Source organism: Lynx rufus, unplaced genomic scaffold (assembly GCF_022079265.1).
Source record: "Lynx rufus isolate CCGP_SWC_20201006 ecotype Redwood Valley unplaced genomic scaffold, mLynRuf1.p SCAF_6, whole genome shotgun sequence".
NCBI classification, from domain to species: Eukaryota; Metazoa; Chordata; class Mammalia; order Carnivora; family Felidae; genus Lynx; species Lynx rufus.
In genome coordinates, this window is record NW_025814878.1 from 33,186,686 (window position 1) to 33,210,620 (window position 23,935).

The 23,935-nt window shown below is 39.4% G+C and overlaps 1 protein-coding gene across 1 annotated transcript in view; it reads right to left on the reverse strand.

Moving 5' to 3' along the window:
• Nucleotides 1-4,762: 4,762 nt before the first annotated feature.
• Nucleotides 4,763-23,935, reverse strand: part of TPD52L1 (TPD52 like 1) — an 88,970-nt gene continuing 69,797 nt past the window's right edge. The window contains exons 4-8 of the mRNA XM_047103002.1: nt 18,426-18,527; nt 14,456-14,470; nt 12,555-12,593; nt 9,560-9,620; nt 4,763-4,891 (exon numbers count right to left, since the gene is read on the reverse strand). Coding sequence (XP_046958958.1) covers nt 4,763-4,891; nt 9,560-9,620; nt 12,555-12,593; nt 14,456-14,470; nt 18,426-18,527 — 346 coding nt within the window. The remainder of the gene's footprint in view (nt 4,892-9,559; nt 9,621-12,554; nt 12,594-14,455; nt 14,471-18,425; nt 18,528-23,935) is intronic.

Below are 23,935 nucleotides of genomic sequence, written 5' to 3' on the forward strand. Positions count from 1 at the left end.
CAAGAAAAGGAATGTATTATAATGCATTTATGAAATGCTGCTTTGTTCAGATGATCACTCCGTGGAGCCACATTGTTCATTTCACTGTGACCTGCCTTAGGCCCCTGATCATAGACTTGTAAACAGGCTAACAGGTTCTGCCTCTCCCCCTAATCCTTTTTGTCATTTGGGGATATAAATTCAGGCATACGGTTTCAAATGCCATCTTGTCTTCCTCTGTGTATTTTTCCCTGTCTGATTTATAAATATTCAGACCTTGATTATGAGAACATTTATCACCAGGTAAGAAATCTGTAATCAGAGGAATGTTACTGAGGGCACTGCACCTTATGTTGGGAACACATCAGACCAGGTTTCTTCCCCCGTTTCCTTTCATTGGACAAGTAACCTACCCTGCTTGCCTCTGAATGAGGCACAACCATGGAATGGTCAGGAAAAGAAGACCATCTGTGCAAACTTGCCCAGTATTTTGGCGTGAAGCAATGATGCCTGCCCCTTTAATTCAAACATCAGTTTCCATTTGAAGAAGGCCCGTTACTCTGGCATGATGAGAGTATTCTAGGAAGCGTTTCTTTGGAAACTCTTGGCAGTATCCATGGATACCCAGTCTGCAGGAAGCAAAGTGCATGATCTCTTCAGAAGCAACACACGTGTACATATAACTGCTCCGCGTTGAAAAGAGCAACGCGGTTTGCTTCAAAATACTGATGCATCATAGCAACGGTATTTAAAAAGTGGTAAATGGTTGAAAATTCCAAGTCTACTCGTTACTAGAGATCATGAACTCCATCTATCAGTAGGAAAACAGAACTCCATCTATCAGTATTTTGGAGTTTTTTCTCCTGGCATGAAAATATGCACATAAAATAATCACAGATAAAAGTTCAAATATTTATAACCAGAAGATTTTCTGTGGTCGTGAAGTTTTACTTGTGATGTTTTTTGCCTGCTGCAATTTTCATAAATCCAGCCTGTATTGGGTCAGACTTAATACTGGTCACCTAATCATTATCTCAGTTTCCCATCTACCTACCAAGTTCACACTTGTCCTAAACCTTACTCGCTGGAGTAACAGGCTTAAAAAGAGAGCTATAAATATCATTTAATAAAGAACACAACGAAGATCAATAGGAAGAGATAGCTATTGAATTCATCAGCCAACTCCAAATATTTGAGCATCATTGCTTAAATTCTTTTTTTTTTTCTCTTAGAAGATACCTGCTACTTGCCTGGAATCGATCTTCTGAATAACAGAACCTATAATTAAAATGTGGTACCAAAAAATTATTGTTGAGTTGAATTCAACAAAAGAGAATTTGTTACCTCCTTGTAATTAGGAAGAGAGACTACCCCACTCAAAAGGAGGACAGGGTGGAAAGGCAGGGCTACAGGGGAAGACAGACGGGGCTCCTCTCAGCCTGGCTTTCCCTACCTAGATCCTGGGGGCGTGGAGGCGTGGGTGAGGGGGCCCTTTTTCAAAAATAGTTCCTTTGTTTTTCCCTTGCGGACTGGAATTTCACCAGCTGTTACATAATTCTATTTGAAAACTGTCAGTTCTACCATAATGTCCAACCTGTTCATCTCAGTCTCGTGGTGTGTGCTTGGAGATGAATGGCTGATAAAGTGCCTTGTGGAAGAGCATCCTCTGTACCCAGCATTTCTGAGTAATTTGCCAGTCTTCATACTCAAAATGAGATTGGGATGATTTCTGGGGGGAGATTTATGATTATGTTATTTTTCGATTGCCTTGATACCTACTCTTTATGGTATGAGCTAAAAGACATGTAAAGAATTTTTACCATTATTAGATATTATTAAAAGTAACCATAAGAGGGGCACCTGGGTGGCTCAGTTGGTCAAGCAACTGGCTCTTGATTTCGGCTCAGGTCTTGATCTCACAGTTCGGGGGTTTGAGCCCCGCGTTGGGCTCCGTGCTGACAGTGTGGAGCCTGCTTGCCATCCTCTCTCTCCCTCTCTCTGCTCCTCCCCTGCTTGTGCTTTCTCTCTCAAAAAATAAACTTAAAACACACACACAAGATTTTACCACATATGATAGTCTGAAGTTCTCTGAACACCAGGTTTGAAGCAGTCTTATTACATCTCATATTTAAATCCCTTTTTCATCTTCCCACCATCTTCCTTTCCCACACCCATCCACACTCCAACTTAATAATAAGTGCACAAGCTTATGCACCGTTTTGTGGTAAAGTTCTACAAATTTCAAGCTGTCAGATACTTTTGGAACAATGAACGGTGGCAGAGCAGCAGTCTAGGCTTCCAGTGTTTTCTTCACATTGACCACCATGAATGGTGTGGCCTATTAAGACGTTCCATAATAAAGCATGCAGCTCTGCTTTCTACAGTTCGAGAACAGCGTTATAAGAAAATGTATAATTTAGAGTAAGATGCAGATTGCTTTGCTGACATTACCTACCAATGGTCATAGTCTTTATGAGATGTGAGTTGTAAGATAAATTTGCACAGTAAATTCATGAATATTTTCCATCAAGCAACAGCATTTTAAAAAGTGGCAAATGGTTAGTTTATAGAACTGCATACTTTTTTGAAGAGCCAGTTTATTTTGTAACCACAACTCATATTGGAATTCCAGGCTATTGAGAATTTTTTTGTTGTACCATAATTTTGTATACATGGTGTTGACCTGAAGTCATTTTGATTTTTTAGTAAAAGATGACGTCCATCGTGTGTGAATACCTTTTAGCACTTGTGGAAACACTTTAAACTACCGCATGCGAACATAATAGGGAAACTCCAGGGCCAGTCAAGTCGGGATGACCTTGCACGTGCGAAGTGAGGCAGAAACAGGCAGCTCTTGAGTGATTAGGAAATGAAACCTCTACACTAAGACTACCCACCTACCAACAACTGGTTTGATTATTTCAGTTGGAGTGATGTGACTTATTCACACATCACAAAATGATACTCGTGTCATTGTCTCTTACATCACTCCCAGATCAGAGTGAATAATAAAGAAAACCTTTCAATTAGTAGACGTGACATGAATATAGTTTTTATAAAATGGGTGAAATCCAAAGTTTTGAAGAATGGTTTAAAAGAAGCAGCTAAAATATATTTGAAGCTTCCAGACATTAACACTAATTTTCTTGCTTTTCTATCCACTTTTAATACGGTTTTCAGATTTTAAGGCTGAGACCTGTGTGTGCAGAAATTAGTTGGTGAATGAAGATATTTGTTTATGCACCATAACTCTTGTTTTTTCTAATGCAGTGCAGTGTGCTGAATGCGGTCAAAGGGAGTATGGTCGAGAAGTGAGTTTATAAAAGGTGACCATTTCAAACATACCAGGCAACTGCAGACTGAGCACAGGAAGACTGATACCCACATGCAGCAGTGGGTGAGCAAGTCACAAGCCAGCTGGACAGGGTTTAGTTTCAACCAACATGCTGGAAACTTAAAATTAGGGAAAATGCCAATGATCCTACCGGCAGGGCTTCTTTGTCCACATTTGTCCACTCTGGTTCAAATTTATAGCCCCATACCTACCTCTGCTAATATTCCAAGTCTCAGAGATTATATGGCTTTGAACTAGCTTGATTTTCAGTTGGCTGTATGCATTGTCCTGCCCCATTCATTTGAATAGGATTTTTTAGACTGGCTTTATTTCCCTATGTCACATATATCCACTTCTCTCTAATAGTAAATTTAAAAATGAATAAACACAAATATTACATAATATATATTGCATGGATAATATATATATATTGTGAATTTTTTTCTTAGTAGGTCAATTCTGTGTTCATTTAAAAATTGCATCTATAGCATGTGTGTCTACTTAGTAACAAATGTATGTTCCCATTTAGAAGGAAAGGGAAGCATATGATGTGGAAGGTAAAAATTCCTGCAGAAATCCAATTGTATCAATACAATGCTTTTTTTCATTCATGTGCGCAATTTGCAAAATGGAAGGGGTTGAAGAACTATTTCTCCCAGTTTCTAGCCACTCCCTTTTCAGCTCTCCTTTACCTGAGTTAAATACTACTCTATGTAAAAAAAACAAACAAAAAACAAAACAAAAAAACCTACTCTATGTAGATTAGAGAGAATTTTAGAATTGATAGGGTCGCTGGGTAATTACCTACACACCCTCTTATGTACACCAAATTAGCAGAAGTTGATTTAAAATAGCATCTGCAGATTCATAGCTACCACCTTTTAAAGTCTGTACTAGCCCTGAAAACTTAAAGAAATTAAGAATTCAAAGTCATCATTAAAATCGATTTTAATTGCTTAAATAAACATACATAATTGATGCAAGTGAGGGCGATCACAAGCAGTTTGATGAAACTTGCAGTGAGTCCATCCCGTTGCTGCAGACTTCTCAGAAAGAGCTCCATCCCGCCCATGTGACTGAACTGAAAGGGGGTGCTCACCCTCAGCCTTCAAAAACATGCACATCATAAGTCCAAGCAAAAATCAAAGCAGGTCATTAATAGCTACGGGAAATACACGTTGAATTACACAAAGACAAAGGTATGGTCAATTGTGTATCTGCTGAAGTGGGGATATTTTAAATTATGACAATCTACGAATACTTAAGTGTGATGGTCAAGTGGTTCATCATTAGCACACATACAAAATGGAAATCATTTTATGAAACTCCGCGGTGGGGCCATTCGAAGAACAGGTCAAGGCCTGGGTTTTTCGCAGTGGGTGCTTGGTCGCCGCATCCGAGGGCGCGCTGGGCGGGGGCGGGGCTCAGCGGCGGCTGCAGGGGGCGGCCCTAGCACTGCAGCTCCTCCTCCTCGGCCCGCCGGGGCCCGCCCCCCGAGCTCTGCGCGCTGGCGTGCGCCGTGGAGCTGAGCACCTCTTCAAAGCTGCCTCCGCCGTGGTTCGCCCCGCCTACTTTCGTCTGAAATGGGCAGAGACGCAAGCGTGCCGTTAGTTCATCGGGTCTGCAATGTTCCTGTAAGATGGATTACTCTCAAGCTCAGAAATATATTTTTTTCTTGCGAAGGGACGTAAAGGATGTAGAGTAATTTCCTTTAAGAGTGCTAGAATGCCATTTATACTTGGGTTCTGGGATAGGATCCAAAACTCCACAATTTTGTACAATTTTAGCAGTGCCCTCTTTATCCCGTCTACATCTAAGAATCTCAATCCCTTCAGGAGCATATCCAGATCTGTGGATTTACACTGTCTACACATTCACCCTGAGAACAGATGTAATCAAAATGTAACCGGATTTTAGATAAATTCCCTCAATTAAAAAAATGTATGAACATCTTTAAGTGACTTCAGTTGAGGCTTTCTACTGGGATTTAGCAAGGCGATCTGGATTCCTGACAAATGTGTTTTGAAAAGCGGCTGCATTGAACATGCTTTCTGGTCTCTGCTCTGAGAGGTAGACAGGACTCAAATCTTAAGTTCTGGACCCTTCACATCTTTCTAGGCAGTTGCCCTTATAGGAGGAATATCCCTTGAAATGCAAAGTTATGATGCTTTAGGAGGCTCCCTTTTCATGTACTTGTTACTGGTAATAAGAATAGAATCAGGAAGAAATCAATTTATAAGAAATATGGTTAAAGTATTTTGAAAAATTCCTCATAAAAAGTCCTTTGAAAGAATATTTAATGCTTAATGCAAGCCTTATTGATGGTCACATTGGTTTCCTTTAACTATCAACAATATGGAAAAACACGTTAAGAAAAGAAAGGTACAGAATAGAAAATGTTGCTTTTCCCAAAATGCTGACTACTCACTGCCACCAAAGTGATCACTCACTCACAGGAACATAAGCCACACTGGGGGATGTATCCGCTTCCTGCCTGGTCTGCCCTTTAAAAAACTTAACCAGGTTTTAAAAGCTGTTTAATCATTGCAGAACAAGCACACACTTTTCTCCAATTGTCACTAAAATCCCTCTCTGCCTCTTTAAATTCAGTTCCTAAGTTGAATTTACCACCACGCTCGGGGTCAGAAAACTCATTCCAGAAAGTGACAGATAATAAATATTTTAAGCTTAGGAATCACATCGTCTCTGTCACAAATACTCAAATCAACCATTGTACAAAGCAGCCAAAAACAACACATAAATGAATGAGCATGGCTGCTTTCCCAGAAAACTGTATGTATGGACACTGAAATGTGAATTTCATGTAATTTTAACACATCACAAAATAGCATTCTTCCTTTGATTTTTTTCAACCATTAAGAAAGATAAAAACCATTCTTAGCTTACAGGCCATTCAAAAATAGGCAACCAGCTGGATTTGGCCCACAGGCCTTCATTTGCAGACCTCTGGCACTGAGCATGGATTCCTCCCCCACTCTGTGTCATCTCAGCACTGGGAAGAAGCAGGCGTTCTTTCAACTTGGTACTTTTTCACTATGTTTATTTCTTTCCAGAGAGAAACAAGAGTAATCTACTCTCTTAATAGTTCAGTTTTGCAACAGAAGTCACACACAGTTTTGAATCAGGTGAATACCAAGTACTGATATTTTCTGTTGGGTTTTGTTGCATTCTCCTCTCCTCTCCTCTCCTCTCCTCTCCTCTCCTCTCCATATTCTCAAATCAAAATAGAAAAATAAAGGAGGGAATCGTTTTGAAATAAAGCAAATTTGGCAAAAAGGGGAATGAAATAAAGGGGTTTTCTAACCATGTGGGTTGAGTAGAATAAAGGGGTGTCCTAACCGTGTGGGTTGAATGAGTGCACACAGCAATACTTTAGGTGAGGAGTTGCTTCAGCAAAGATGTGAACAATAAACATCTTCTGGACTCTTAATCCAAGCATTTGTCACTTTGTCCCCAAAACTATGATTGCTGTTTGCATACAATTCTATTTGAATTATGGTGTTGGGCCTCCTAATCTCTAATAATAAAATGGCTGGTTGAGAGGACACCAAGAAGTAATAAGTATATGTTGTCTTTTTTTTTAAGGTTTTAAATCAGGCCATGCAATGTATTCATCAAAAAGAGGCGTGCTAAAAATATGGTGTGGTTGACATGGTTTGAAGAATGATTGGAAGGCTACGTGATTAGAATGGTTGGAAGGGATGTGCTTATTCACTGGAACATGGCAGAATATAACAAATATGATTTCATGGGAGCTGGGTTTTGGTCTGCTTGCTTGTTTGTTTTAGATGAAATACAAAGTGTACAGTTTGGTCTGCTTGCTTGTTTGTTTAGATGAAATACAAAGTGTACAGTTGAGATCAGCTGATATGTCATCAAGTAATGCCATCAATGATGTAGGCAAAAAGGACTAAATTTTACATAATTATGATGCATTGGGAAAATGTTCATGGAAAATCAAACTATCTACAGAACTTGGTAAAAAAAAAAAGGGAAGAACAATCAATTGGATATAAATGCCACCTGGTGTGTGACAGATTGTGCTGGAAGATGCAAGCACGGACCTCTCTTCACAGCAGAACATTATTTCTAACAGAACACAAACATGAACATGACTCCTTTCGTGTGGTGTTTTACAAATCAAGCCTAAAGCAGTGTGTGTGAATGGAACTGCAGACTATACACCTGCAAGGAATGCCCTTACTGATTCATCCTTACTGATTTGTGAGTCAGCTGAAACAGCCTCACGATCCATAACTGAAGAAAGTTACAGAAGTTTTGAAGAAAATCTAGAACACAAAAGTAAACTATACAGCAAAGAAACTAGATAAAGAAGGGTTAAACCTGTATTATTTAGTCTGGAGGAAAAAAAGAATGAGCAATTTGCAATTACTGAATATGAGTGGGAAGTTTTACACAAAGCACAATTATTAGCTGCTTATTCTCCATTGCCTGGGTGGGCAGAAAAAGAGGAAGTAGGCATTGACTGTGACATAGGAAGTGGGTGGCATGTGAGTCTTGTTAAACCCGGGGACAATCATGCAGACACAGAATCCACTTTAAGAAAGTCTTGACACAGGCTAGTATCTAGTCGGCTGAGTTAGTTCTGTGCTTGTCTGAAGGAGGAGGCAGGCTCTCCACTTTCCATCCCCATGAAGTGAGAAAAGTGAGAAGCTCGGAGTGTGGACCAAACAAATGATATGTGAGCTGCGAGCTTACCAGAGTTTCCTAAAAGCAAATGGAAATAGGTTGTTCTTTATTCTTCTTTTGCTTCTTCATATCTCCTTCTTCTAAAGAAAACCTAAAAAGTACAACTTCTCCTGTGTCAGAACTTATCTAACAAGTAACAGAATCCATCTCCCTTCGATTGTCTGAGGCTGAGAACCAAATGCAGAGAAATTAACTCCTAGGATTTTCTGAACCTTTTGTTCTGAAACTTGATATCTTAGCAAGAGAAATGTTCAAGGAACCACACTGACCCTCCTTATCAAAAGTTTTCCCTACCCATGGGGGCAACTGTAATGGCTCCTATGGGTCCCTATACACTCAATAAGCAATGATGTTGACAAGCGGGGTAGTGAAATTACACAACTACAAACTGCTGGTAAATGCTGAGTAACAATCTCATTCTTGGGTCATAAACATCTAATCACAGGCTAAATAAAGTATAAGTAGAAGACTGTGTGGAAGATCCTTCCCTAAGAGGAAAGACTCTTCGAGATCCTATAGGAGGAAGACCTTCCAGCCTCACAGGCTTATCAGGCAGCACATGGTGGCAGAGAATTCAGAGGCAGCTGGATAATCGGCATGTGCATATACCTGCTTTTGATCTGGTTAAAGATCATCCGCATCCTTCATTTTCCCAGCTGGGGAAATACAGAAATGGATGGTCTACAAAATAGTGATAATAACGTCAAGATGTATTTAAGTCATTGTTTAAATAAACAATCTTAGTAGTTTCAATGATTTTTCCTGTTTTGAAATTTCTCTATCTTTTAAGCCTAGATTGATTTTATTTGTGCTTTCTTCCTCTGTAGACTAACCTACCTATGCTCAGACAATATTTTCAAATGAAATTTTTTAGCCCCTCCCATGAAACAGACATATTTTCAGTTTAAACCTGGAAATCAAATGCATTATTACAAAGTTATGCATTTTGTGACTCAGCTTTATTTTCTCTCCATGATAATCCTGCTGTGCTGTGCTCAGTGTGTGAATGGAGGAAACAAGTCTAGGTGTCTGACAGGAGGTGGAAGGCAGAATAACGTGTGGAGTCAAGTTCACTATTGCTAGCCTGTGTGCAAACTGGAGGGGCTCTGAGTTGTTACTGACCTTCCACTTGCATTCTAAATCCAGAATTCACACATCCTTTATCCTATCCACAATCCTCTCTCACATACCTGTTTTCGAGGGGTACCACTAAGTTCTAATTTAGTAATCTTAGTTCTAATCTTAGTTCAAGACGTGAACACAAATCCCAGTTCACTTCCAACAAGTAATCACCCCTGAACGGCTTACATGAACAACTCTGTGAGGGCACAGCAACACCGTTCAGTACTGGTTTTATTGACAGATTCATATGGAAAGAAAAAGATGGACTCTGTGCAAGTTTGCCTTCCTGGCTGCGCCAAATGCTGGCGGCCCTGCCTTCGGAACTAACCATAGCAGTGACTAATGCTGTCCTGATTCACGGACCCAACGACACAAAATTCACTTCATCTGTACCTTAAGGCTTGTGACAGTTGTCTCAACCCTCTCCTCAAATGATTTGAAAGTAGGAGAATTCCTAAAATAACAAAAAAAGAAGAGAGGTCAGCCCCAAAGACTCGCTGTCTTAGCAACTGTGCTGGTTGCAGAAACCGTGGCTTTCTGTTCTTATTGGTAAACATCATCTCTGCACCACAGCCATGTCCTGACATGGACATTTTCTAGATAAAATATTCAGATAATCAACTGTAGAATAAATAGTACAGCATTTTGTTAATGACACAACTGTAATAATTTCAAGGGGCACCGGAAATCATTTCCAATGAGTCAAAGGAGTGACAGCTTAATTTGTCATTTACTAATTAATTGTTTCTAGCACAGTACTCCTTTTTCCAACTTTTTTTTTTTTTTTTTTTTTTTTTTTTGGTAAGCAATGGAAAGTCTATCTGAAGAATGTTGTGTTAGAGTTGTCTCCCCTGGAATTTAAGGTTATTTATTTCAGTAAATGTGAGAGAAGACAGAAATAGCTCCAGGAAAAAAAAAAAAGGCTCATAAATTTTTCTTTTCCATGCCTCAAAAGGTAATCACTTCGTCAATTTTCATGAAGTGGTGTTTCTGAACGTCAATGCTTTCATTGTTTTTCCTCATAAAGAGGATATACTTTTTGTTCTCTTACCAAACAGAATCTTTTCAGTTATTGACATTTTATTTGTGACTCATTCATTGTGTTAAATAATCTATATACACCATCTTGTTACTTTAAGCGTTAGATACTTCATTTGGTGCTTTTTGGTTTCCTATATTGGATTTGGCCACATGACATCATGATTTAATGACACCATGACCATTGAAAATGATATCCCTAACTAAAGAAACAGGAACTAAGAAGGAACTAAAAATGTCTCTGAATTCTTGTATCCATGTAAGCACTCAGCCACAAGGACTGTCATCATTTTCAAGTCAAATAACTCAACTGAATGATACTAACTTTAATAAGCTGCCCGTTATTCTGTCTTGAGTGCAAAAGAACTGAAATAAAAGGAATGGCCTAGAGGAATTTTATAAGGGAGAATGGCTATAATATATGGGCTTCTTTGTATGGTGTGGAGTGAAGCATGGCTCTAATACTATCAAGAGGAAACTAATGTACATAATATGTTTTTGGAGTGCATTTGGCTTTGTTAGAGATTATCTCCGGAAACTGTGACACTCCAGATGGTCAGAAACGCATCTGCATTCATACTGTATGAATTAAGAACAGTGAGTTTACAGGGCCTTATGATCTCACATCTTATCTATAATGCAAGTATAAGTCAAATTCTTGGGTAATCCTCCATAATATTGCTGTTTCATTATGAAATATTAACAAATTTATATCTGAATGACTCAAGAGTATACATTCACTGGCACTTTACTTCCACTGTGGGTTTTATTTGGGCAAGCCTGCTTACATGCCTGCCTATCACTGATCAGTTAACAGGCCTGCGGTGGTCAGACAATTCAGCCTAATGCCTCATGGGTACATGTTAGATGAGTAAAAAATTTTTTTAAGTTAATTTCAGGCAAGATCATGAGGACTACATCTGCATAAGCCAATAAGACTACATCTGCATGAGGACTACATAAGCCACTAGATGGGTTCATAGAGCAAAACCATGTTAATTTTTGGCAAGCCCTTCTTTGGACACCTACACTTAGAATTGGACATGTAAAGGAGCTCAGGGCTGCAGGATGTGCTACTCAATTTGAGTGTTTTTATGCCACAGGGAGCAAGTCATTCAAAGATAGACTAGGCAATCTTGAATCTATGCTTTCTATTTACCACCAAATTAGGGAAATCAAATACTGCGGCTGAATTTCTCAAGTAACTATACAACCCCAGTGTGGAAGAAACATCATCAGGATAATAAAACAGACATTCCTGTAATTAAATTACACTAGGATGTGTGCTAGCGAACAGGGAGAAGCTATTTCCTCAGATTTAATCAGGTCATATACAGCTACAAATGACCCCAAAAGAATTTGGCTTCGGTGGGCTCAAACTATGCAGATTTGGTATGAATATACACTATTAAGCAGGGAGCATGGGGATAGTTCAGACTGTAGTGGGGGAGGGTCCTGGAGGCCTGATCTCCCACAACCCACCCCCCCACCATGCCAGCCTAGCCCACGGCAGCCCTCCCACGGCAAGCACCGTGGGGGAAGCAGTAATCTGGTTTTAGCCTCTTCCTTTAAATATGAAGAAACTGCTATCACTGAGGTGACTTTCCCAGGGCTGCCAAGTTCATTTATGGCAGAAGTGGGCTACAATCTGCATCTTCTGACCCCCAGTCTGACATTCATTCTTCCATGCCCTATTACTATTAGTGTGCTTTTATCTAATTAAGCCATGCAAACTCAAAGTGGGGAATGTCTTTCTCGGAGGTTTCCATCCAGTTAGTAATTTTAATGACTTTTATTATTTTATTATTCAACAGACACCTCACCTTAGTATCTACCTTAAACAATCCTGTTAACATCCTCTCTACAACCGTAGCCCTCTGGTCTCCTATTCCTTTCATTTAAACTGTCACCCAGGCCTGCATTTAATTCTGCTGAAATAAAGAATGTCCTTCCGCCTTTGCAGGTGTGTTCGTCCAGGCCAGTGCTAAGAATGTGCTTTACACAGGTTACTTGGTTTGTGTCACACAACAACATATGCAGTGGGTCTTATTCCTCCCAATGAACAGATAAGAGAATGGAAGTTGAGAAGGTTAAGTGACTTGTCTCACATTACACAAATGAGAAGAGGCTGGATTTAAGCCAGTGTGATCAAAAGCAGAAGCCCATTATACCCTCCTTCTGTAGAACCCTCAGCCTTTTCTCCTGAAGGCCATCAGAAAAGATAATACAGGAGGTCATGGGATTTCCTTTCATATTGAGAGGGGGGAAAAACTCCACAAAGTAAATATCAATAAAGTCACACTTCATACATTTTGCATTGATATTATATAAAGTAATTGACACACATTACCTCATAGCAGGCATACTTATGGAATGGCGAATGGAGTAGCTTCAGGGCAAAAGCAGATTAAAAGAAAAAAAAAGAAAAGATAGCACAACATAAGTACATGAGAAACTCCCTCTTCACAGTTCTTAAAACAGCAATTTCAACTGTCTGAAGTATTCCTTGCCCACCCCACCAAGATGACATTTGTTTTCGTTGGGTAGGAAGGACCACGGTCAGCTTTCAAGGGCATAAAGAAGAGTACACTGTTCAAGTTGCATGTTATTTTACTTCCTGTGGGTTCTCTGTGGGCTGAGAACTTTGAGGATGAGGAGAATGTCTGGTTTCCTCAGGTGCGCCCAGGAGCCCGTGGACACCCTCTCTAGGTCCAGCTCCCTCTCCCCTCCCTTCTGTTCAGGAAGAGAGGAAGGGCTGTACTGAGGAAGTAGAGCCCAGCAGGTAAAAGCTAATCATTCCATTGTAGAGAAACTCTCCAGAGGAATACATGTAGTTAACATAAGACATTCAAGGAAACACATGGCAGGCAAACACCATCAGCACAGTTCAACATGGGAGCAAGGACTTCAGTATCCATTCTAGGACATCTGGTACAAATACCAGTATTTCTGAGAATTCTAAGGGTTTCGGCCTTCTCTATTAATCCTATGGTAGCTGAGTCATTTTTTCTCTGATTGCCTGTAATTCCTTTGTGAGTTCCACTCAGAAATCAGGCTGGGCAGAGAGAGGGAGCACTACAGGGTCACACTACCTGGGATGGCGCTCCCCCTTCACACTTTCCAACACTATCCCTGCTTCTCTCCTCCCAAGAAGATAAGAGTAAGCCATCAAACTCCTCACCCTTCCCCAACAATATCCACTGAAGTCATTAGTATGGGCAGCACTTTACTCAAACTCAGAAAGAAAAGGACAAAGAAATTCAGGGGGTACTTATGATCTTACACGCTCCACTTAGAAACCATAGGCAAAACATTTCCTCAGAAGTTATGTTTAAAAAAGAATTACTAAAAGAAATTCATCAGCATTATTAATCTAATTCACCTCTTTAAATACAGGCAATTTACTTAGGAAAAAAAAATCCCCCCCTCAAAAGTATATCCTACCTCAAAAGTGTGTAATAAGATTCCACCTAACAGAAGGCTTAACTGGACAACTGCACATTTCCTATCATAAGTGGTCTTCTGGTAACCTTTCCCCTCTTCAGAAGGAACAGAAAGTTGAAGGTAAACCATCCACATAAGAAACAGTTATAAGAATTTCAGAAAAACAACAATCTAGAGAAAATAATTTTGTTTCTCAATTTTACTTTTTAAAGTCTCATAAAACCACACAACTCTTGGTGACTGGGTGGCTCAGTGGGTTAGTTGTCTGACTCTTGATCTCTCAACTCAGGCCATAATCTCATGGTTCGTGAGATCGAGCCCTGAGTCGGGCTCCTTGCTGACAGCATGGAGGCTGTTTGGGATTCTCTCTCCCTCTCTCTCTGACCCTCCCCTGCTCTCACTCTATTTCCCTATAAATAAATACATAAATAAACATTTAAAACACACACACACACACACACACACACACACACCTCAATTTGTGCTTTTTTTTTTTTTTTTTTAATTCTTTCAATTCTAAGGACCCCTGCCAACGCAGGAACGATTGGGAATGTAGGAAGGGATTCCTAAGAGATTGCTCAGCAAGAGAAACTGGTGTAAATGACTCAGAAATGATACAGATATGTGCTTAAATAAGTTCAAACCCATTAGATGCCCTGTACTCTGTAATTTCCTGGTCATGAACACTCTCAGGAAAAGAGATCTAGTGTTTTGGCTGAAGCACACCCACGGTGTGAGGGAAGCAGTGGGCTCTGGGAAAGAAGGGAACAGCCAAGGAGCTGGCAGGGACCCAGAGGCGGCGCTTACCCGATGGAGTGAGACCTGCAGCCCAGGCAGCACAGGAGAGAGCAGGAGCAGAGTTAGCATATCAGGATGCAAAGACAGGACCACAGTGCCCTTTGTCCCCTCTCTCAGCCCCAAAGCAAAGACTATGCGACTCCATATATTACTCTTTTGGAGTATACTTTTTAATGTGTCTTCACAATTACTTTACCAACCTGTTATAAGTTGTGCTTCTGTTGTTCTCACAGCTATCTATAGAGATGGTTGGACTCTATTAAGGTATATACCTCCTCCAGAGATTTCACCTCCACTAGTTCACACACCATTTGAATAAACAACTGCGAAGTTCCAAGAAGATGCCAGTGTTATTATCAAAATGATTCCAAGAGCTTGCATTTCTTCAGAGTACTTTCATAAATGTGTCCTCATTTTCACTTTGCAGAAAGCATTTTAGTTAGGTAGCCATCTATTAACAATGTTATTTTACAGGTGGAGAAGGGGGGGCAGTTCCATTGATGGGGCTATGGGGACTTCAGGCAATGTCAATCACGATAAAAGGAGAATCTTAGCTTGAAAAATATGACTTGTTTTTTAGAAAACATATCAATTTAAGGGGAGCTTAGGTTGGTTAAGGTCCAACTCTTGATTTTGGCTCAGGTCATGATCTCACGCTTCCTCAGATGGAGCCCCACATTGGATGCTGTGCTTTTAGCACTTGAGATTCTCTCCCCCACCACCCCCTCCCCTGCCACCTCTACCCCACTCACACTCTCTCCCTCTCCCTCTCAAAATAAATATAAATAAACTAAAAAAAAATTGAGAGGTACTCTTTTTCTTTCCAGGATCTGAATATTGCTGGCAATCTTTTTGAACAAGTTCAGAAACTTTTTCCCAGAACACACAAGAAAATTTTACGGTGTAACTAACAAGAATATAGGATAAGATGATATTTAAAAAATTTTTTAATGTTTTATTTATTTCTGAGAGAGAGAGTGAGTGTGAGTGGGGAAGGAGCAGAGAGAGGGACACACAGAATCCAAAGCAGGCTCCAGGTTCTGAGCTGTCATTACAGAGCCCAACACGGGGCTTGAACTCCCAGACCTTGAGATCATGACCTGAGCCAAAGTCAGACACTTAACTGACTGAGCCACCCAGGAGCCCCAGAAAATACGATGTTTTAAATTAAAAAGGTATTCAAAGTAAAATGTGATAAATTTTTAAAATCTATCTACTATTATTTTATAAATTAGCAAATTAATTTAAACGAAAAATAAAATCTTACTAATTTCTCATTTAAGAATCTTTATTACACTAAATTTAAGTACTTTTCAAATATGACTTTCACATATATAATTTGTTCTAGCATAATTTAAGACTAAAAATTTTTCATAAAACTTGTTGATTTCACAGGGACTTATCTGCAATTATATTTAACGTTAGAGTTATAGTTTGGGAAAAACATAGGTCCTAAGTTTGCAAAGTCTACAACATATTACAGGACCACATTTGAGTCTCCACTAACATAGGCTACATTAACTAACATTTTTAGCCACAGTTTAGAATGAAAGTGTTGTATCCTCTATATAGAGAAACAATTAATGAAAAGTTTGGGAACTTCTGGGAAATAGACTATCCATTACCCTAAAACAAATCTACACTGAAACAGAAGAAAAAGAAGTTAACACAACCTTGATGTCATACCCAATTAGCGTATGAACATGAATAGGTTAACATATTACGTATGTGAAACAGTCTTCATTCTTTTCTACTTAGGAAAACTACCAAAACCTTTACAAAATACAGTGCACTCCTGTTAATGTACACTTCCTAACTGCCATCTTGTGGGGGTCACTTGTAACTGAGACAGTCACTTAGTAAGGATAAAAACTAGCAGGGGTGGCTCAGTCGGTTAAGCATCCGACTCTTGATTTCGGTTCAGGTCAAGGGTTCAAGCCCTGCATCAGGCTCTGCTCTAGCAGCATGGAGCTTGCTTGGGATTTTCTCTCTCTCCTTCTCTCTGCCCCTCCTCCACTCACCCTGGCTGTCTCTCTCAAAGTAAATAAATAAACTAAAACAAAAAACAAACAAAAAAAACCCCTAACATTTATTGAGTGCTTAATACACGGCAGACTCTCTTCTACAACTTTTATAATGACCTGATGATATTGTCACTCTTACCCCCTTTCATAACAGAACACCTGGGTACAGGTGAGCTAAGTGAATGTGGCTTCCTCATAACCTGACCACCTAAAGTTGAACCACTTAAGAGCTTGTTACAAATGCAGATCCCTAAAGTCCACCCAAGACCTACTGAGGCATAATCTCCAAGAGGCGGAATATGGAAATATGCACTTTAAACAGGCGTCAGAGGTGTTCATAAAGTCCTCTCAAGTTGGAGAAAATAACACTCCAGCGGTCGTAGTGTTCCAGTGAAAGGTTTCAACTAAGTATGTGGAGAACAAATTTTATAAACGTGGCACAATGTATTTTCCTGGCTATAACAGGTAATAGGGTATTTTCTGTTTAGAAAAATTATTTAATTAGTTTAGATAAATGTTTTAATGCCATTAATAAGACAACAAATTTTATTTGTAATAATGGGGTTAATTAATAATCCAGAAGGTTTATCCATTCATCACATGCAGCCTCTGAAAAATTTCAGTTGCTTTTCATTACTGCATTATTAATAAATATGAATATAAAACAATGTACTCAGATTCATGCTATGTACTTAACTCTAGCCCTCATGAATGCCAACTTGTTAAGATAGCACATGAATACTTGGCACAATCCAGTAAAGTTTATTTCTGAACAAAATAAACACAAAGATATAAATATTCGTCTGCAAGTAGCAAAGTTGCAGAGTAATAAAGAAAGTAATAGTTTAAAGAATCCAGTGAAATAATATGCATAGTTTTTTTAAAAGAAATTTAAAATGTATACTTCAAAAGTTTTTTAGGGGTGCCTGGGTGGTGCAGTCAGTTAAGCGTCCGACTTCAGCCAGGTCACGATCTCGCGGTCCGTGAGTTTGAGCCCCGCGTCAGGCTCTGGGCTGATGGCTCAGAGCCTGGAGCCTGTTTCCGATTCTGTGTCTCCCTCTCTCTCTGCCCCTCCCCCGTTCATTCTCTGTCTCTCTCTGTCCCCAAAATAAATAAACGTTGAAAAAAAATTAAAAAAAATAAATAAAAAATAAAAAGTTGTTTAAAAATGAATTTGATTTCTAGGGAGAAAAATAAAATTGATTTATAAAGAAAAATTTCTTAAGCATATTGCCAAATTCAAAATAAACTGATAGGTATTTAAACAAGCAAAAAAAAAAATGAAAGTAACAACACTATATGAGATAACTTACGAAAACATAATAAAAAATAAGAATGGTCAATACTACATTGTTTTTCTGGTGCCTATAGTGAGGACATTTATTTCTTAGTTCAAAATCTTGATGTTCACCCTAACTTTATATGATAATGACATACTGAGAATAACCAAATTATGCAAGGACTATCTACCATGGTACCTTTTGGGAAAAACAGAATAAATATGTAATATTTAGCATAGAAAAAATATACTAGATGAATGAATGTATACAAAAATGAAACCTAGAATAGTTTATCAAAGCATACTCCATTGAATACATATTTAACTTACTGTTTAAATTTTAATGAATAAAATTCTGTGTGTGCTGCATTCTTCTGAAATCCTCCCTAATTACTAATTATTACTAATTACTAATCATTAAAGGAACCCTGTATCTTCCATTTTTACTAGGTCATGTCCTAATGGAGAGGGCATCTTTGGGACCAGGCTCACTAACCCGACTTTGAGGCAGAAGACTTTCCATTAAAAATTTTATCTTAGTCACTATCACTATCAGCCACATAAAAATTTTAATCCAGTTAAAAAAGAATGCAGGAAGACTGGCCAATGAGAAAGTTTCCCTTCCCTCAGAAGGCCAAAGGCTTAGCGTCATTCCCAAGGTTCTTTCCCATGGTACCTCATGTCTCCAAACTTCTTGCTGATGGCCGTCCCAACATTGCTGAAAGCCGCAGTTGCCTTCTGCCCTGCGTGACTCAGGGTTTCATGTGTTTTCTTGTAGCTAGAAGTAAAACAGAACAATAGAAATACAGTTTATATGTCATAATCACCTACAGAACATTCACCATCCTTCTGCTTCCTTACTTTGAAATTTTCCTTTTCTAGGGGCACCTGAGTGGCTCAGTTAGTTAGGCATTTGACTCTTGGTCTTGGCTCAGATCATGATTTCAGGGTTTGTGAGTTCGAGCCCCGCGTCAGGCTTTGCACTGACAGCTCCGAGCCTGCCTGGGATTCTCTCCCCCAGCACTCCCACCGCCCTGCCATTTGCACGTGCTCTCTCTCTCTCTCAAAATAAATAAATAAACATTAAAAAAAAAGAAGAAGAAACTCTCCTTTTCTAAACAGATTTAGGAAGATGATCCACAGCAGTTACTGATTCTATTCATTGTTTCGGGATGATGGGTTGGCTGCTACTTATCAACGGAAAAGTCAGACCATTAAATCTGAATTCAGGAAAAATATTCATATTCAAGTACAGATCTGAATGTGCAGATCAGATGTGTGATCACAAGCAGTAGACGTGCTCCGAGAGTACAGAGTTATTCTTAAAGAAGTGTGTGTTTTAACTCTGCAAAAAGAGACCCTTGCAAGTAAACAGTTAGCCACCAAAAATAACACAGAAATTAGAAAATGTATATTTCAACGTGAAGACTTAGCTTTTATTGTTCAAGTGGGTAAAATTAATCAGAAAAGGGCAAAATACAACTAGTATTTAGCTTATTTTTCTAATACTCATAGCTGGGAATAAGGAGGACACATGATCTTAGGATACTGTAGTGACTTTTTCTAAACAGTTTTAGAAATATAATACTGCAATTATCTGTTCATAATAAGCCTATGTTCCCACTTGACTGATAAGCCTATGTTCCCACTTGACTGATACCTCGAGGACTCAGAGTCAAAATCAAAGTCCATGCAACAGGCCTCACGATGATCGCACCCAAGCTGGTCCTCTTTCTATCTGCTCATTCTGCTCCATCACTGACTTCCTCGCCAGTCCTTGAACTTACCAGGCCAAATCTTGCCTTAAAACCTCTGCTCTAGCCACTCTGCCATGTGATCCCATCAAATTTGCCAAGAAAAAGGATTTTGTTGTATTGTACATGCCCCACTTTGAAGAATTAAAAGGACCAAAACCTGCATCTTTAGGAAGACTGTGAGTCTGTAAGGCCTGAAAGGTGACACAAGAGAAAAGTAAAGAAATACCCTGCACGACCTGTGACCTTTGCATGAGGCTGGGACTGGGTATTAGAGAATTCCTTCTTGCATTGCTTCTGCATTTCCACAGGAATTTCTTGCAGTTAGAGCAAATATTTAATTTTCTTGTAAACTGTTCCATGAAGTTTAACTTGATATATTTGAGAATGCTTTGAATTTAGAGATGAGGTGACTTTTGAACACTTGTGTATCATATTCTGAATTTGAGGGCTTATTTTAAACATAAAAGACCTAGTCAGAGAGAAGTGCATATAGTAAGCAGTAAGTGCTAGCTACTTTATGCTTTAAACACTTCTCTAGCAAAATATATGGTGGGTATATACAGGAATCTGAGTACTTCAGTGAAATACAAGTGGCATTTAAGTCTTCATCATGAAAAAATGCAACTCTATACCTATGTGCAATTTCAGTTTAAATTCAAACATATGGAGATCTCAAAGGAGTGTTGAAGAGAGATTTTTAAGACTGTTAACTCTTTATTCCTGAGAATTATATAATGTTAAATCTGAAAGGCACTGGAGCCCAATTTCTTCAGACTACAGATGATGGGATCAGGGCCCAGAACAACTGCGTGACTTTTTAAAGACAGAGATAAGGCTAGGACCAGGGCGCCTTCCTTCCTTCAGAATGTCTTCTTGCTTTGGAGATGTCACACATTCGAAGGTGAGTTATATCAGCTCCAGTATTTGTGGAGATAAATGGTAATGCATTTCAAGAATTCTAAGATGTGCCTCTTTTCCCACATTTTTATACCTCTCCTCCCCAGACTAACTACCACATTTCTTGAAGACAATTACTAGCCATCCCACATACATTACATAGAGACCAATAATTGAGGGAAAGAGATGTAGAGGGGGTGGGCAATGTCAGAAGTGGTTTCCCAGAACAAAGGAACCAGGGACCCCATGAGAAATAGGCCATTGGGCTCAGAGCACTTAAAAGCTCAAAGAAGTACCACTCACAGTGTAAGAGAAAGGTCCCTCCGGAACTGCGCACTGCACAGATCCTGTAAGCTTACACTGCATCCTGATTGGGCTCCATCTTAAGATTGAATGAAGTAATATACATCCCTATCTAGATGCGAGGCACCCACGTCTTGAAAAAAGACCCTCCTGTCAGGCCACTAAAAACTCCCAAGGATGTCGTTATACTTACAATTTACTCCCTTTATTGTGGCATGGAATTTGGCACACGGTTTGTACTACTAATACTTGAAACTGATTTTCAACCCTATCACATAAAATTACATTCACTAATATGCAAATAAGGAAAAACAACTTAAACACCAACCTTATAATTGACTTGACAACCTTGTAATTTAAATGGAAATGGGTATTTAGCATTTTAGATTATGTCTCTTATTTTAAGCTAAATAGAAGTTACACATTGCTGAGTTACATAACTGATGAAATAGGAGACTAATATATTTTCCTTAAATAAAAGTCAAAATGGGGCGCCTGAGTAGTTCAGTTGGTTATGTGTCCTCCTCTTGATTTCGGCTCAGGTCATGATCTCACGGTTCTTGGGACAGACCCCGTATTGGGCTGATAATGTGGAACCTGCTTGGGATTCTCTCTCTCCCTCTCTCTCTCTGCCCCTCCCCCATATTCTCGTGTGTGTGTGTGTGTGTGTGTGTGTGTGTGTGTGTGCTCTCTCTCTCTCTCAAAAATAAATAAATAAACTTTTAAAAAAAAGTCAAAATATTAAGGTACCCTCAGCTTGTTGTCAATGATGTGCCAGGAGGCAGAAAAATTGGGAATACATGCTCCAAGAAGTCTGTGTTATGTGCCCTTCCTCTGTGTTCCTATGACCCCTTTGCACAGCTCTTTCTGAACATTTTTTCTACCATGTTGCAATTATGGTTTTGAAATCTGTCTCTGTGACCTGTCTGAACTTCCTGAGGGCAGGGACCACATCTTGTCCATCACTGCTGTGTCCCCAGTGCCTGAATACACTAGAGCAAGAACCACACAGGGCCAACGGAAGGAAATCGAGTCCAGGCTGATTCCCAGACTTCAGCTACAGATGCAGAGTCACTACTTCCCACTGTGAAGCTCTTGACTCTGGGGGAGGGCACTTGGAAGCCTTAAGATGCGGGAAGGGAAATGTGTCCTCCTGTGCTCTAAAGCCATTCTGACAAACATCAGCCTTATAGGAACCTGCAGTTCCCAACAAGGCTGGAATCTGGTCCAGTGCTGAACCTTTCTTTGACAAAAGTGTAGATAGCACAGAGCAGCTCACACTTTAACTCACCGAAGACTTCTTACTGGGAGATTTTTTATTTAGTGTACAAGTAAAATTTCTATTTCTCAGTGAAAGTCAACAGGAACACAGGCTTTACTTTTCAGAGACTGGCTGGGATGGGTAGGTTTTTTTTTTTTTTTTCAGCTTTACTAAGGTTTAACTGACAAATAAAATTGTAAGACATTTAAAGCGTACACCGTGATGATTTGATATACATACACATTGTGAAAGAATTCCTCCCACTTAGTTAATTAACACATCCATCACCTCACATGTTTATATATATATTTTGGTGAGAATATTGAAGTCCTACTCTCTTTGCAAATTTCAGTCGTACCATACAGTTATCAAGTAGAGTCACTCTTTTATATATCAGATCCTCAGAATTTTAGTCATCTTATAACTGGAAGTCTGTGTTCTTTTACCAAACGTTCTCTATTTTCCCCACACCATTGTGCTTAGCCACCACCCTTCCACTCTCTGCTTCCAAAAATTTGACTTAAAAAATAATGATTTTTAGATTCCATGTACAACTGATACCATGCAGTATCTGTCCTTCTCTGTCTGACTTATTTCACTTAGCATAATGCCCTCAAGGTTTGTCTGTAGTGTCTCAAGGCAGGATTTCCTTCCTGGTCATGGCTGAATGATATTCTTTTGTATATGTATATATGCCACATTTTCTTTAAGGAATGGATAGCAGTTAATGCCAGGACAGGTTAACTGTTTGGCTGGTGCACTGACCAGGAGGTTATCAGTAGTGAGGGGTAAGGTTCTCTGCAAGCCAGCCAAAAGGGATTCTGCTGACTTTTCACACAGTTCATCTTGCCATGTCTTACTGATTTGAAAGTAGTGTTAATCAAAAGAAGAAAGCAGGTGTTCCACAATGTTTTGATTTAAAGTATTTTTTTTACACACAAATAGAAGTAAATTTTAAAAATTCAACAGTCTTTTGGGGTGCCTGGGTGGCTCAGTCGGTTAAGCATCCGACTTTGGCTCAGGTCATGATCTCGCAGTTCATGAGTTCGAGCCCCTCTTTGGGCTCTGTGCTGACAGCTCAGGGCTTGGAGCCAGCTTCAGATTCTGTGTCTCCCTCTTTCTCTGCCCCTCCCGTGCTTCTGCTCTCTCTTTCTCTCTCTCTCAAAAATAAACATTAATTTTTTTTTAATTCAACAGTCTTTTTACAAGAAGATATTTTATAGCACAGGTATACTTTCTGTTATGGGATTTTAAAAAGATTATTATTTTAACAGTGGCCCATGCACGTCTCCCCAAAGACACCAAAGTTTTGAGGCTTATTTTCTTTGGAAGGTTCCCTAAACACTACCAAAATATAGTTATCACTTAAACCTGAAAGAGTCTACTTCCTGCCTTCTGTGATAAGATAAAAGCCGAAAGGTAAGCAGAATAAACAGCTGTCTAAGACATTGACTATGTGTATCTTTTGAAATGAGGTCTTTAATCTTCTCTGGCACTTCCAAACTCCACGGTGCTACAACAGCTTCTCATAAAAAAGAGGGAATGATCATTATTGACTATAATGGTTTGGAAGTCTTAGAAGCACAAAAATCAAAGAGCAAGTAAATCACATGCTCAATTCAAGTTTTCTTAATGCTGAATTTTACTCCTCTTTATGTAGGATGGAGTTATTAATTGTTCCAAAAGGATTTCCTTCCCCAAACCTTCTCCTCTTGGCAGCCCCACCATTTGGTCTGTGGTACAACTCAGAAGGGTTTATCAGTGGGGAAATGTCAGGGGTTAGCAAAGGCTGAACACTCACTGAAATGAAGCTTATCAGCTTGAATAGCCCACAAGAACGTCGCATGTCTGAATCCCTACTCCTTCTACCTAAGAAGAGATTCAATTTTTCCTCTGGTCGCCTCCCTACCTCTAACACTCCAAAACCACCCATCTCCCCCATCCGTGCCTCTTTAAAGTCTAAAGACA